Here is a 14,556-nt window from a genome sequence, read left to right as displayed (position 1 = left end):
GAAAAGCCGTCAAAACCTGGCTTTGCCGGCAGGCCTGGGGGTGATGAGTTCCCTCCCCTCTCGACATGTATGGTTGTGCGACTGTTGTCTACTTTTATTATTTGTATTTTGTCTTTTTATGTTCCCCTTTTCTTTCCCCTTGAATTGTTCGCCGCTCTAAGGCCTCCCGGAGAAGGGCGGCATACAAATAATAAAATACAATACAATAAAATACAAAATGCTTGGGTAAATAAATGTGGAAGTTGGAGCAAACTTTTATTCGTGTTTTTTCCCCGTTCTTACTCTAACACTGCCATCTATGGGACGTGGGAGGGACAAAGCCATTAAATGGTGAAGCTTTCATTGAAGTGACCTTCCAGATGCCGAGGCCAGTGGGTGACATCAGGCTCAAAGGCTGCCACCGCTGAATGATAGGAGCGCCTTTAATAAGCTCATACTAGATAATAACAACTCTTTGACCAGACCTCTCATCTATTATATGTGTATTACATGGTCTGCTGATCTGCTGCTGGACATTTTTATTAATCTGTTTTTCTTTCTTCTGGATTAAAACTGTATTTCAGTACAAGATATGTGAGTAAGTAGCAAACTGCAAGCCACAGTTAGGATTCCTTGGTGGGATTAACTGACCCTCTCTGTTGTTTCCAAAAAATTCAACATTATTTCCCTAATCTATTTTGCCTTTCTCATTTTAGAAGCCACTTAGGTTTAGTTTTTAAAGGAATTAATGATCGCCCCCCCCCAGAAAGTTACCGTCATTCAGATTCATAAAATTGGCTTCAAAGATGAACTAAATCCACTTTAAAAATAAGTAGATGTTTTGAAAAGTTGTGTGTGTGTGTGTGTTGTGTGTGTGTGTGCACATGCGCATGTGCATTCCAGCATAACTCTGGAACGCCTCGAGCAATTTCTACCAAACTTGGTACACATGACTTACTCTCTGGAAACAAATACTGTGGGGGTAAGACAACCCTAACAATCTTTAGTGTGTGTGTGTGTGTGTGTGTGTGTGTGTGTCCATGTGTATGTGTTCCAGCATAACTCTGGAATGCCTGGGCCGCTGAAATGAAAAGAACTGAATTATATCTATAGTGTCAAGTCACAGTACTGCGGAAAGCGATAGTGTCCATTTTGGATTCAAGTGCTGTTAAGATATAGCCTGTTGTGCCTTAAAATGGCTTCTACAGTACAGCACAGTAGAGTTGTCATGGTAATGGCTTCACAGTACTCCACAAGGGGGCTCCCTCTAATATAGGATTGGGATAAATGCATACCCAGGCAATGCCAGGTTATCACCTAGTTTCCTTTGAAAAGAAGAATTGACCTCTGAGTAAACAATTGTATTTTAAACAGGTGAACACTTTCCAAGCGCTCCTCATCTCAGATGGAACATCCTCCTTCGCCATGTTCAACTATGAAGAAATTAACTGGACTACCGGAACGGCGAGTGGAGGGGACCCTCTAACTGGTCTCGGTGGAGTGATGGCCCAGGTAGGACAATTAGAGGACCGCCGTGGGCTTCCTTTTCACACAAAAGCCCTGTACGCAGCATCCTTGGAAAAAAGATTACTTATATTTTGCCAAGAAATTTTTTAAAAAAAACTAAATAGCCAATCTGGAACCCAGGAGATTTAGCTGTTCTTTTGGATGATCAGGGAATGGTCAATTATCATTGCCATCATAACTTTTGCCAAAAAGGGATGCGGTGACTCAGTGACTAAGACGCTGGGCTTGTCCATCAGAAAGGTCGGCAGTTTGAAACCCTAGCGCTGCACAATGGAGTGAGCTCCCATTTCTTGTCCCAGCTTCTGCCAACCTAGCAGTTCGAAAGCACGTAGAAATGCAAGTAGAAAAATAGGGACCACCTTTGGTGGGAAGGTAACAGTGTTCTGTGCGCCTTCAACGTCTACTCATGCTGGTCACATGATTGTGGAGACGTCTCCAGAAAGCTCTGGCTTTTATTAATTTGCTGTGAATTCCACTCATTCACATCCAGCAAAGTCTTTGAAGGGAAGATTTACAGTCACAGACCTTATCTGGCTTGGAGAGCTGCCAGGCCAATATCTGCAAAACTAGGTAAGGAGTCTCGGAGAGTCACAAACCAATGAAGCGAGCTAATGGTCTCCTGCAAACTCCACTCCCCTTTTGCTTCTCTTTCATTTCCTCTGGGAAGGGCCATTCATCGTCCACCTGATGCAGCTGATAACTGGCATACAGCTCTGGCCCCCTCTCTGCCTCTGACACAGAGTCCTCCTCCGAGCCTTCCCCAGACTCCAGGACTGGCCCATGTTCCTCCCCAACCTCCTCACTGTCTGTCTCTGCTACCAGCTCCACTAACCACTGGTGGGCCACAACAGTCACATCTTTTTTGTGCAATTTCTGGATCTGGGAGAGAGGAGAGTTCTTCCTCCCATAATTCTCAGAGCCTGAAGTGTCCATGACATTGACGATATAGTTTCCAGGCCACTTGAGGTTCTCCTGTACTGCAATAGTAAGAGGTTAAGGTGTGACAGGGCTTTTGTCTTCAAGGTACCGAGGATGGTTGGGAGAAAAGCATCGAAGGTGAAGGTCATCAGGAGAAGTTCCAGACAATTTAAAGGAGATTCTCTTCTTTTTCGGTCTTCTAGGCTGGTTTCAACGGTGGAAACAGCACCAACTATTTTAGCATTCCTGCTTCCAGAACCCCAGACATTGTCAACATCGAAGAGACCACCAATGTCAACGTGCCAGGTCGATGGGTATTCAAAATTGATGGGAGGGAGATTGACCCAGCCAATGGATGCAGTTTTAGAGGTAAGCAAATATAAGAAGCTGTGTCGTGTTGAAGCAGGTTGTGCAAACCACAATATGACACAGGTGGATTTTTGGAGGGTTTTGTTCTTGTTTTTTGGAGGGGGTGGGGATTTCAGACCGTTCTGTCAAGAGATATTGCTAAAGATGGAACCGGCCACTGTTTGTATGTCCAATGACTCCTACCGCTTCCATCTTAACCTGAATGCTTAATCTGCAACATTCTTTTCTCATCCTGTAACAGCATTGCCAAAAAGACATTAAGAGTTGTTAACCTAATTTTGCGAAGCTTCTTCTCTGGTAACATTGTCTTGCTAACTAGGGCGTACAAAACCTTTGCCAAACCAATCCTTGAATACAGCTCGTCTGCCTGGAATCCACGCTGTATATCAGACATTAATACAATTGAGCATGTCCAGAGGTACTTAATGAGAAGAGTCCTCCACTCCTCTGCTCACAACAGAATCCCTTACGCCACCAGGCTCGAAAGTTTGAGCTTGGGAAACCTAGAACTACACCAATTAAGGTCCAACCCAAGTGTAGTACACAAAATTGTCTGCTACAATGTCCTACTTGTCAACGACTACTTCAGCTTTAACCGCAATAACACAGGGGCAAACAATAGATACAAATTCAAGGTAAACCGCTCCAAACTTGATTGCAGAAAATATGACTTCAGCAACAGAGTGGTCAACGCCTGGAATGCCCTACCTGACTCCGTTGTTACATCCTCAAACCCCCCACAGCTTCAACCTGAGCCGAGGTGGCGCAGTGGTTAGAGTGCAGTACTGCAGCCACTTCAGCTGACTGCTAAGCTGCAGTTCAGCGGTTCTAATCTCACAGGCTCAAGGTTGACTCAGCCTTCCATCCTTCCGAGGTGGGTAAAATGAGGACCCAGACTGTGGGGGCTGATATGCTGACTCTGTAAACCGCTTAGAGAGGGCTGAAAGCCCTATGAAGCGGTATATAAGTCTAACTGCTATTGCTATTGCTATTGCTAACCTTAAACTGTCTACCGTGGACCTCACCCCATTCCTAAGAGGTCCATAAAGGGGGCATGCATAAGCCCACCAGCGTGCCTACCGTTTATTCATACCCATTTCCTGTGTTCGTGTCCATGTTTATACTACCTCTTATCTTGTACATGTTTGACAAACTAAATAAATAAATCCCCATTTATTAGACCACATCAGCACCCTAGATATCTCTAATGGGCTTAATAGAGCTGCCACTAGCAAATAAAATTAATTTTAGGGTACACTGGAGAGGGGCTTTCCCTGGATTATTCTCAAGTTGGGAAAGTAACACAGAAGCCGCCTCTTCTCAAATTGAAATGGGTTAATAATGACTTTTAAGTGTTTTCTCCCATTTGGATTGTTTTACGTTTTCTCTTTTGTGGTTGCGTATTTTGACTGTCTTCGGTGTGGAAAGGCAGAATATAAATTGAACATACAACCCCTTCCTGCTGTTTAGCGGTTCCTACTTAGGACAAACGCAGACAGAATTTCAAGAGCGATATTCTTCTGCGAAGAATTCCTGGGGGAAATATGAAAATGGAAGTTCTTCGTGGGAATTCTCCCCAAAATGCAATTTGTGCGATATTGTCGTCATTTATAGCTCATTGTTGCCATTTCTTAATATTATCCATCAGCGTTGATTGTCATTAGTATAAAGTGCCATTCAGCTTTTTATCTTGCTATGCCAGATAATGAAGAACAATATCTAGCCGAGGCCATTAAGAGCTTTTCACGTTTATTTTAAAAATGGTCTTATTTAATGCATTGTTCTTTCCCTTCTTATCTGTGCTAATAATAACTAATAGGCATGGGTAAACCGTATTAGTCTGGCAATGTTTTAATACATGTGATAGCAATAGCACTTAGATTTATATACTGCTTTATAGCATTCTGTAAGCAGTTTTCAGGGTCAGCATCTTTCCCCCAACAATCTGGGTTCTCATTTTATCAACCTTGGAAGGATGGAAGGAGGAGTCAGCCTTGAGCCTGGTGAGACTTGAACTGCCAAATTGCAGGCAGAAGTAGCCTGCAGTACTGAACTCTAACCACTTGTGCCAGCAAGGCTCATGATATCAGCATATCAGCTCCATTGGCTGCAAGAGAAAAGATGTGTAAGCATTGCACGCCACCAGTTAGCCAAGAAATGTAACCCCAGTGTGATCTATTTCTTGTAGATCCAAATAAATCCAAAATCCAAATGGAACGGCGAAGTACAGATTTAACCAATTCCTTGTTGTTGGTATTAAATCCAAAATTATTATTATTAGTATCATCATCATTATTATCATCACTTCCATAAATGAATTCATGGAAGTAGATCTCATAACCACTATCCATTTTGTTCTCCCACAAATCTGACTTAATTTTTCCCATCCTGGGCCATTTCCAGGTGTGTGAATTTTAGTTCCCAACATTCTTTACAATGGCCAACCTGGCTGCAGAATTTTGAGAGGTGTGAGGTTCCTCCGATCTGGGGTGGGGCATCCAGAAACCACATCAAGTCCCAACATGGAGATGGGTTGTCATAATTACAAATAATAATAACAACAACAACAACTTATCTGTATCCAAACTATCATGGGAACATAAAGTGGAAAAAGTTATCGAAAGTGAGAAGGTGAAGATCTTGTGGGGACTTTCGAATACAGACGGATCGTCATTTGGAACACAACACGCCAGATATCACAGTTGTCGAAAACCGAAACGTACAATTTATTGACATCGCGGTACCAGGAGATGCCAGAAGTCAAAGAAAAAGAACTGGGGAAAAATCACGAAATATCGTGACCTGGTCATCGAAACTACCCGATTATGGACAAAACATGTAACAGTGATACCCATTGTCATTGGGGCACTTGGTGCCATGTTCATGTACATCAACAAGTTGCAGCTTCCTGCAATAACACTAGCGGAACTGCAAAAAAATTGCACTACTAGGAACATCATTATTTTTTTTAAGAAGATACTTGGTTGATACCTGGGACGTTGGCAGCAACCTGTATTGGCACTAGTCAATCGTATTTGTGATGCTTTTTTGAATGTTCAGTTGACTGAGTTTCATGTTTAATAAATAAAGTATATAATCCTCATTATCATCATCATCATCCATGTTGTCTAAAAACAGATACAATGGAGGCAACTTTACTTTGTGAAGGGGTAAAACCATTCCTTATCTGAGTCCAGTTGCAAAGTCTCCGTTTCTTGTACGAATCTGAGCTCTGTTCCTTTGTAATAGAGATTTCTCTTGGACACCAGCGATGTTGAAATGCAGAGATGTCATAAAGTCAGTCCGAAAACATCCTCCTGAGCTGCCCTTAGAATCCGCAGCATGCAGAGTCTTTTCAAAAGATTCTTTTTCATTGCTGCTTGCAAGTTTAGAATGTCTTGTGTTAGGCCTTTAAAACAGCCACCCGGAGAGTCTGCTCATCTTCTTTTTACAAATACAACTGCTCGGGGGGAAAAAAATAGACTTGTCTGACTCCGGGGTGGTGGTGGAAGGATTCCAATTCTTCCCAACTTCTAATTTATGAATTTTTTTATAGCCATTCTAGTCCCTGAATGGTGCAATGGCCTGGAGGTTGTGAGTTTGATCCTTCGTAGCGGCAGTTATTTTTCTCTCTGGGCACAATAAGAATATGTCTCCTGCAAACTCCTCATTGGTGACAGGAAGGGCAGTAAACACTCCGCTTCATTCAGTTGCCCCGACTCCACCCTGATGCAAGGGATTACAGGGTCATTAAAGACGAGAGGGGGAAAATAGCATTCTAGTCCCTCTGTTCAAGTTCTGATTCAAAGTCTGTTTGAACTCCATACATGAGAATGGAAATTGTTTTGGAGTTTTTAGTTTCATCAAAGAGTCCTATGAATAAGAAGATTCCTAAGGCAAAGGATTTGGGCTACTACCAGGGGATTATCCTTTGCATCACTGGATGCTTGCAAATAAGAGCCGAGGTGGCGCAGTGGTTAAATGCAGCACTGCAGTTCAGCAGTTTGGCTGTTCAAATCCCACCAGGCTCAAGGTTGACTCAGCCTTCCATCCTTCCGAGGTGGGTAAAATGAGGACCCAGATTGTTGTTGGGGGCAATATGCTGACTCTGTAAACCGCTTAGAGAGGGCTGAAAGCCCTATGAAGCGGTATATAAGCCTAACTATTGCTATTGCTATTGCTATATGAAACAAATCGAAATTATGGAGACATTTGGGATGGATCCACCACACGGTCTATTGCAGGGGTGAAATTCAGCCAGTTCTAACAGGTTCTGGAGAACCGGTAGAGGACATTTTGAGTAGTTCGGAGAACCGGCAAATACCACCTCTGGCTGGCCCTGCCCCCATCTATTCTCTGCCTCCTGAGTCCCAGCTGATCGGGAGGGAATGGGGACAGTAGGCACGCTGGTGCGCTTATGCATGCCCCATTTATGGACCTCTTAGGAATGGGGTGAGGTCCACGGTAAACAGTTTAAGGTTGAAGCTGTGAGGGTTAGAAGATGTAACAACGGAGTCGGGTAGAGCATTCCAGGTGTTGACCACTCTGTTGCTGAAGTCGTATTTTCTGCAATCAAGTTTGAAACGGTTTACTTTGAGTTTGAATCTATTATTTGCCCATGTATTAATGCAGTTGAAACAAATAGTCGTTGACAGGTAGGACATTGTAGCAGACAATTTTGTGCACTAAACTTTGGTCAGACCGAAGGCGGCATAGTTCCAGCTTGTCCAGGCCCCAAATTTCAAGCCTGGTGGCCTAAGGGATTCTGTTGCGAGCAGAGGAGTGGAGGACTCTTCTCATGAAATACCTCTGGACACGCTCAATTGTATTAATGCCCGATATACAGGGTGGATTCCAGGCAGACGAGCTGTATTCGAGAATTGGTCTGGCAAAGGCTTTGTATGCCCTTGTTTACAGTACAATGTTACCGGAGAAGAAGCTTCGCAAAATTAGGTTAACAACTCTTCATGGCTTTTTGGCAATGCTGGTGCAGTGAACTCTGGGGCTTAGATCCCTGAATGGAATGAGCTGCATATAAAATTTGCATTTTGAATGAGCAGAACTCCGAGTTTTTAGGCATCTAATTCAGACTTTTGAAAGGCCATTGTTAAAAAATAAACGGGAACCAAAGCACCTTACTCAGCAAGTTACGGCAACCTTTATCAAGCACCTCCTGATGACCTTCTATTCTCGCTTTCTCTGATAATAATGATTATCAGCACAAGCAATACGTTATTTGTGTTTGTGTGTGTTTGTGTGCGCGTCCTTGCACACACACAATAATTAGCTATGTGCAAGACAGAGTGGCAGACACCCACCTCATTAAGAGATAGTCAAAACCCGCTGTGGCTATTGTGAAATATGAAGTCTCCAAAGTTGCATTATTTGATGTTTAATTAGTGGTAATTCATATGGAAGGAAAAACGAGTCTAAGCAGGCAATTAACACCCCTTGAGCCGCAGACGTAACTCACCCGTTTTTAATAGAATTAAGTTATGGCAACCGTGGCACGCTTGGGGTATAATTCACCCTGCCTCCACCTAGCTTTTTTCAGAACCCATAGCTGTAGTTTAACTGTGGTCAGTGCCCTGCGATTTAAATAGGAGATTTATATTTCCCATTTTACATTTAGAGAGGACGCTGGCTCGATTCCTGGGGCTGGGCGAGTGTTTTGCTGCCTGTGGGGGGAAAGGAGACTTCACACATTGAAGCTCTACTGAAGGGAGGCAGTAGAAAACCTTTTGTCTGAAATGATGGAGGGGTAATGATGGTGAACATTTTCGGCATGGAGCACCCAATCCAGAACACACGTGCATTCACGTGTCCCGGAGTGCCGGAAACCAGAAAACCAGCTGGCTGTGCACGCATGCCTGTTTTTTTGGTTGTGCATAGCCATTTTGGGGTCTTTTTCAGGCCGTTTTTCCAGTCGAAATCAGAAGAGCAGCCGGCAAACAGCATGCATGCCCTCACAGAAGGCTCTGCATTCCACCTCTGGCATTCGTGCTATAGGTTTGTCATCCCGGATGTAGGGTCTTCTGTTTGAGCAGGGGGATTGGACTAGAACCGGGATGGCAAACCTATGGCACACGTGCCACAGGTGGCGCGCGGAACCATATTTGCTGGCATGGTAGCCCTCAGCTCCGGCGTGCGCATGCACTGGATTTTCAGCCTTTCGGACGGCTGGGGGCAGGCCATTTTTGCCCTCCCCAGGCTTCAGGAAAGCCTCCAGAGCCTGGGGAGGGTGAAAACTCCCCCCAATCGTGCGCAGATGTGCAGGTGGGTTCGGCACACATAATAGCACATGCGCACACAATTTTGACACATCTTTAGAAAAAGGTTAGCCACCACTGGACTAGAAGACCTCCAAGGTCCCTTCCAGCTCTGTTATGCTATAACTTTCTTTGTTGCAGTATTATAGTATTAGTATTGCAGTAGTATTACTTGATGATGAACAAAGAAGAGGGAGAATGATTGAAAAGAGAAGTGATTGAAAGTGATTAAAATGAGAGAACTGACTGGACAGTTGTTTGTGTAGGATCTCCTGCTTGAGCAGGGGGCTGGACTAGAAGACCTCCAAGGTCCCTTCCAGCTCGATTCTGATTGGGATAGCAATAGCAATAGCAGTTAGACTTACATACCGCTTCATAGGGCTTTCAGCCCTCTCTAAGCGGTTTACAGAGTCAGCATATCGCCCCCAACAATCCGGGTCCTCATTTCACCCACCTCGGAAGGATGGAAGGCTGAGTCAACCTTGAGCCGGTGAGATTAGAACCGCTGAACTGCAGATAACAGTCAGCTGAAGTGGCCTGCAGTACTGCACCCTAACCACTGCGCCACCTCGGATGAAGCTGGATTCCTGATAGCAATAGCACTTAGACTTATATACCACTTTTAAGTGTTTTTCAGCCCTCTCTAAGCAGTTTGTAGAGTCAGCATATTGCCCCCAATAATTTTGGGTCCTCATTTTACCAACCGTGGAAGGAAGGGACGGCTGAGTCCATCTTCAGTCCGGTGAGATTTGAACTGCCAAATTGCAGTCAGCTGGCAGTCAGTAGAAATAGGCTGCAGTACTGCACTCTAACCACTGCGCCACCGTGGCTCATGGATGTGGTTTTCTTGGATGCTGTTCTGATACACCCTTGCCTTTCCCCAATATGGTTTTCTGATTTCACCAACTAGTTTATAACCTTGGGATTTCTCCTATTCATTCCTTAACCAAGTTGGTCCCTGCTTAAGTGGCCAAGAATATCCAAGGTCAGCTTGGATTCTGTCACCATCTTGAACCTTGGCAACTTTAAAACTTGTGGATTTCCAACTCCCAGAATTCCTCATCCAGCCATGCTGACCGGGGATTTCTGGGAGTTGAAGTCCACAGGTCTTTAAAACTGTCAAGGTTGGACACCTCCAAGCCAATAGCCTTGATGGTCACCTCTGCAAGCATTCACCGGATCTGATTTGTTTAGTGGACCTGGTGCACTGACAAAATCACACATATAGAGGAAATACGATGATTCAAAGAGGAGGTAAGATGAGCATATAGTGTGCTGATGGCAATGTGTTTTAATATGTCGCATTACAGTTTTGTGATCGCATTTCAGTGTCAGCGATTATAGCTATTAGTTTCTTGTGTACACATCCCGCACAGAAAGAGTGCTTCTAATGCTCTTTGGGACCCTTTCCAAGGTTTTTAAGTGGTATCAGCCCATTGCAGCAATGATTCATTCATGGCAGCAGATTATAATAAAAAAAGTACTTAAATCAGGGCTCTCTTGCAGAGTTAATAGCATAGGGGTTAATGGAATAAACCACCTTCTCCTTCAGATGTCTCACTGAAGGTAAATATGGCAATGATAACGGGAACTGTGGTCCAGAACATCAGACCACCATAGGAAGCCTAAGAGTAACACCTAGTTCTGGTCATCTCTGCTTTCAAATTTTGCAAAAAAACGGGTAGACAACAGGTGAAATGCTAACGGTTTGGACCGATTCACCCGAACCGGTAGTAAAAAATGCTACCGGTTCATGCGAACCGGTAGCTACGATGATCATCTGTGTGATTTATCGCATGGCACAGCTGATTGTCACACAGCTGATCGTTGGAACTACCGGTTGCCCAAACCGGTAGCATTTTTTATTAATGGTTTGGTTCTGATGATCAGCTATGCAACGATCAGTTGTGCCGCGTGATTTAGAAATCATGCGGCACAGCTGATTGTTGCACAGCTGATCATTGGAACTACCGGTTCATCCAAACCGGTAGCATTTTTTACTACCAGTTTGGTTCTGACAATCAGCTGTGCTGCGTGATTTCTAAATTGTGCGGCACAGCTGATTGTCACATAGCTGATCATCAGAACCAAACCGGTAGTTAAAAATGCTACTGGTTTGGGTGAATCGGTAGTTCCGAAAATCAGCTGTGTAACAATTAGCTGTGCCATGCAATAAATCATGCGGCACAGCTGATTGTCACACAGATGATCATCGGAACTACCAGTTTGTCCAAACCAATAGCATTTTTTTTACTATTGGTTTGGGTGAACCAGTAGCTCTGACGATCAATGCCTGTGGTACGCATGCTCGCACCAAGCGAACCAGTAGCAGACTTCAGAGCACTTCACCTCTGGTAGACAACAAATCAGATTGACCTGGGTTCAGTGGACTTCTGAATAGGAACAACCATGGCCTGGGTGACTGAGAATCTCCATAGACGTGAAGATGACTTTGATGATGTGGTTTTCTTTTAGGCCAATTTCTCCGTCAAGGGGAGATTTTCTGGGAAAGTGCCAACTGCTCCACCAAGTGCCGTTGCCTGGATTTCAACAACGAACTCTTCTGCCAGGAGGTGTCCTGTGGCCCTTACGAAATCTGTGAGGCGAAGGACAAATTTTTCCAGTGTGTGTCGATGGAGAGCAGCACCTGTGTGATCTTTGGAGATCCGCACTACCATACCTTCGACGGCTTCCTTTTCCACTTCCAAGGCTCCTGCTCTTACTTGCTTGCCAGGCAGTGTTGGCCGGGATCCAGCTTGCCCTTCTTTAGCGTGGAAGCCAAGAATGAGAACCGCGGCGGTTCGTCTGTCTCCTGGCTGAAGGACATCTCCATTGAGATCTATTCGCACAAAATTGTCATTCCCAAGGGCAGCTTTGGGAAGATTATGGTGAGATTTGCCCAGTGGTGGGATTCAATTTTTTATACTACTGGTTCTGTGGGCGTGGCTTTGTGGGCGTGGCAGGGGAAGAATACTGCAAAATCCCCATTCCCTACCCACCCCACTAACTGCTTTCCAGCTGCATTCTCCTGTGCAGGGCACCAAAAGAAGATCAGCTGGGAGGCTGTAGGGGCGTGGCCAGCCTATTTGCCGGTTCTCTGAACTGCTCAAAATTTCTGCTACCGGTTCTCCAGAACCTGTCAGAACTGGCTGAATACCACCTCTGGATTCATCCTCACGTTTTGAGAGGATTTATACTCAATTCATCCTCAGGATGAGCTTGTGGGAGCCACTATCAGCTGTAGGGGCCACTCTGGAAATAGCAAAGGAGTGGCCCATGGTGCCTCTGCGGGCAAAAACGGAGCTCAGGAGGACAGCACATGGCTCTCCCGAGCTTCATTTTTCACTGGCAGAGCTCTTGGGCCACCACAGGTGCCCCTGACAGGAGTGACATCGAGCTAGCCATGCCCATCCCACCCTCGGTCCCCCGAGGTCAAATACGGCCCTCAATGAAATTGAGTTTGACACCCCTGGCCTAGATGATGCCATGACATCATTCCATTGTCTGGATGTATCTGGAAAGAAAAATTTGAAGGGGGGGGGGAAACAGTCCTCAATAATAAAAAGTAGGAGACAGCTAGGTAGAAAGGCTCAGTGGCTGTACTCAGTGGCTCAGTGGCTAAGACGCTGAGCTTGTCGATCAGAAAGGTCGGCAGTTCGAATCCCTAGCGCTGTGTAATGGAGTGAGCTCCCACTACTTGTCCCAGCTTCTGCCAACCTAGCAGTTCAAAAGTACGTAAAAATGCAAGTAGAAAAATAGGAACCGCCTTTGGAGGGAAGGTAACAGCGCTCCATGCGCCTTCGGCATTTAGTCATGCCGGCCACATGACCACGGAGACGTCTTCGGACAGCGTTGCCTCTTCGGCTTTGAAATGGAGATGAGCACCGCCCCCTAGAGTCAGGAACGACTAGCACATATGTATGAGGGGAACCTTTACCTTTAGGTAGAAAATAGAAGGCTCTTTTAATTTCAGGGTTTTGATTATTATTGTTATTTTCATCTAATGGCACTAATATGGGAAATGTCACATCACAGAATCAGCCTTATTTTCCGACTAATGCTGCCCACCATATAGTTTGGCTTTTATCTTCCATAATCTTCCAGGCAGGCAAACCAGGGACATTAGTAAAATTTACGCTGGAAGTAAAATCCAGCATGGTTTGAACGCACATTACTTGCACACTGCATCCTTTCAAGGTTATTATTTTGGATAATAGAAAAGTGTGCTTGCCATCTTCGGTCTGCCAGAAGTCCAGGTTAATCCCCAGAAATAAGCACCTGCTTAGACATATCGTTCAAGCTGTGATGGCTAGCCAGCAATCTCAAGCGGGGAGTAGCTGTAGAGCAACTGATTCCCCCAAAATATTTGCAAGAAAGAACTTTTCAATAATTGGGTGTGACACTATGGGGCACTGGTCTTCAGTCCGATAAGAGGTCATTTGTTTATGATGGGAAAATACAGCTGCTCTTGGGAGAAACTATGACTGAATGCATGTGCTCCATAATTTTGAAATGGTACGTGGGAATGACCTTGAGAGACATGGGGACGAGTCACAGGTAGGGTGACAGACAGATAAGAGACTGCTTAGCCAACAACAGGAATGTGGGCAATGCAAACATCTCAGAAGGGACCTTCCCTAGTTTTCTGGCTATGAAGGAAATGGAAGAAATGTATTTTCAGATTTGCAAGATGGACACTAGAAAAAGTGCAAAAGAGCAACCAAGATGATTAGGAGGCTGGAGGCTAAAACATATGAAGAACGGTTGCAGGAACTGGGCATGGCTAGTCTAGTGAAGAGAAGGACCAGGGGAGACAGGATAGCAGGCTTCCAATATTTGAGGGGCTGCCACAGAGAGGAGGGGGTCAAGCTATTTTGCAAGGCACCAGAAGGCCAGACAAGGAATAATGGATGGAAACTGAACAAGGAGAGATTTAACCTGGAAATAAGGAGAAATTTTCTGACTGTGAGAACAATCAACCCATGGAACAGAAGTTGCCTTCAAAAGTTGTGGAAGGTTCATCCCTGGAAGATTTCAAGAAGAGACTAGACTGCCATCTGTCAGAAATGGTGTAGGGTTTCCTGCTTGGGTGGGGAGGTGGACTAGATGACCTTCCAACTCCGTTAATCTGTTAATGTCAGCCTACCCAGGCCGACCAGTTAAAAAGCACACCCAGAAGAACTCTATTTATTATAAGCCTACATAACAGAATCACGCAAGTCTGAATGTACAAATCTCCCACTGTCTCTTTCTAGAGCCTGATAAGTTAGGGAGGATCCTTTCTGAGTTTTTTCCCCTCTGCTGCTGGTTCCCCTTCCCCTTATCTGATCACAGCCTCTTATTGGACTTGCATTGACCGCATCTCTCCCCTCTGCTTCCCAAGTTCACACCCATATACCATTACAAATTCCTTCTACTAGAGGAGGGGTCTCCAAACTTGGCAAGTCGAAGACTTGCGGACTTCAACTCCCAGAATTCCCTACTGAGCATGGTT

At 44.8% G+C, this 14,556-nt stretch overlaps 1 protein-coding gene across 1 annotated transcript in view; it reads left to right on the top strand.

Moving 5' to 3' along the window:
• Positions 1-14,556, top strand: part of TECTA (tectorin alpha) — a 55,689-nt gene that overhangs the window by 13,698 nt on the left and 27,435 nt on the right. Inside the window, exons 4-6 of the mRNA XM_032229207.1 lie at positions 1,354-1,491; positions 2,628-2,793; positions 11,538-11,950. Of these exons, the coding sequence (XP_032085098.1) occupies positions 1,354-1,491; positions 2,628-2,793; positions 11,538-11,950 (717 nt within the window). The remainder of the gene's footprint in view (positions 1-1,353; positions 1,492-2,627; positions 2,794-11,537; positions 11,951-14,556) is intronic.

This window comes from Thamnophis elegans, chromosome 13 (genome assembly GCF_009769535.1).
Source record: "Thamnophis elegans isolate rThaEle1 chromosome 13, rThaEle1.pri, whole genome shotgun sequence".
Taxonomy (NCBI): Eukaryota; Metazoa; Chordata; class Lepidosauria; order Squamata; family Colubridae; genus Thamnophis; species Thamnophis elegans.
This window is presented reverse-complemented; position numbering and strand designations above follow the sequence as displayed.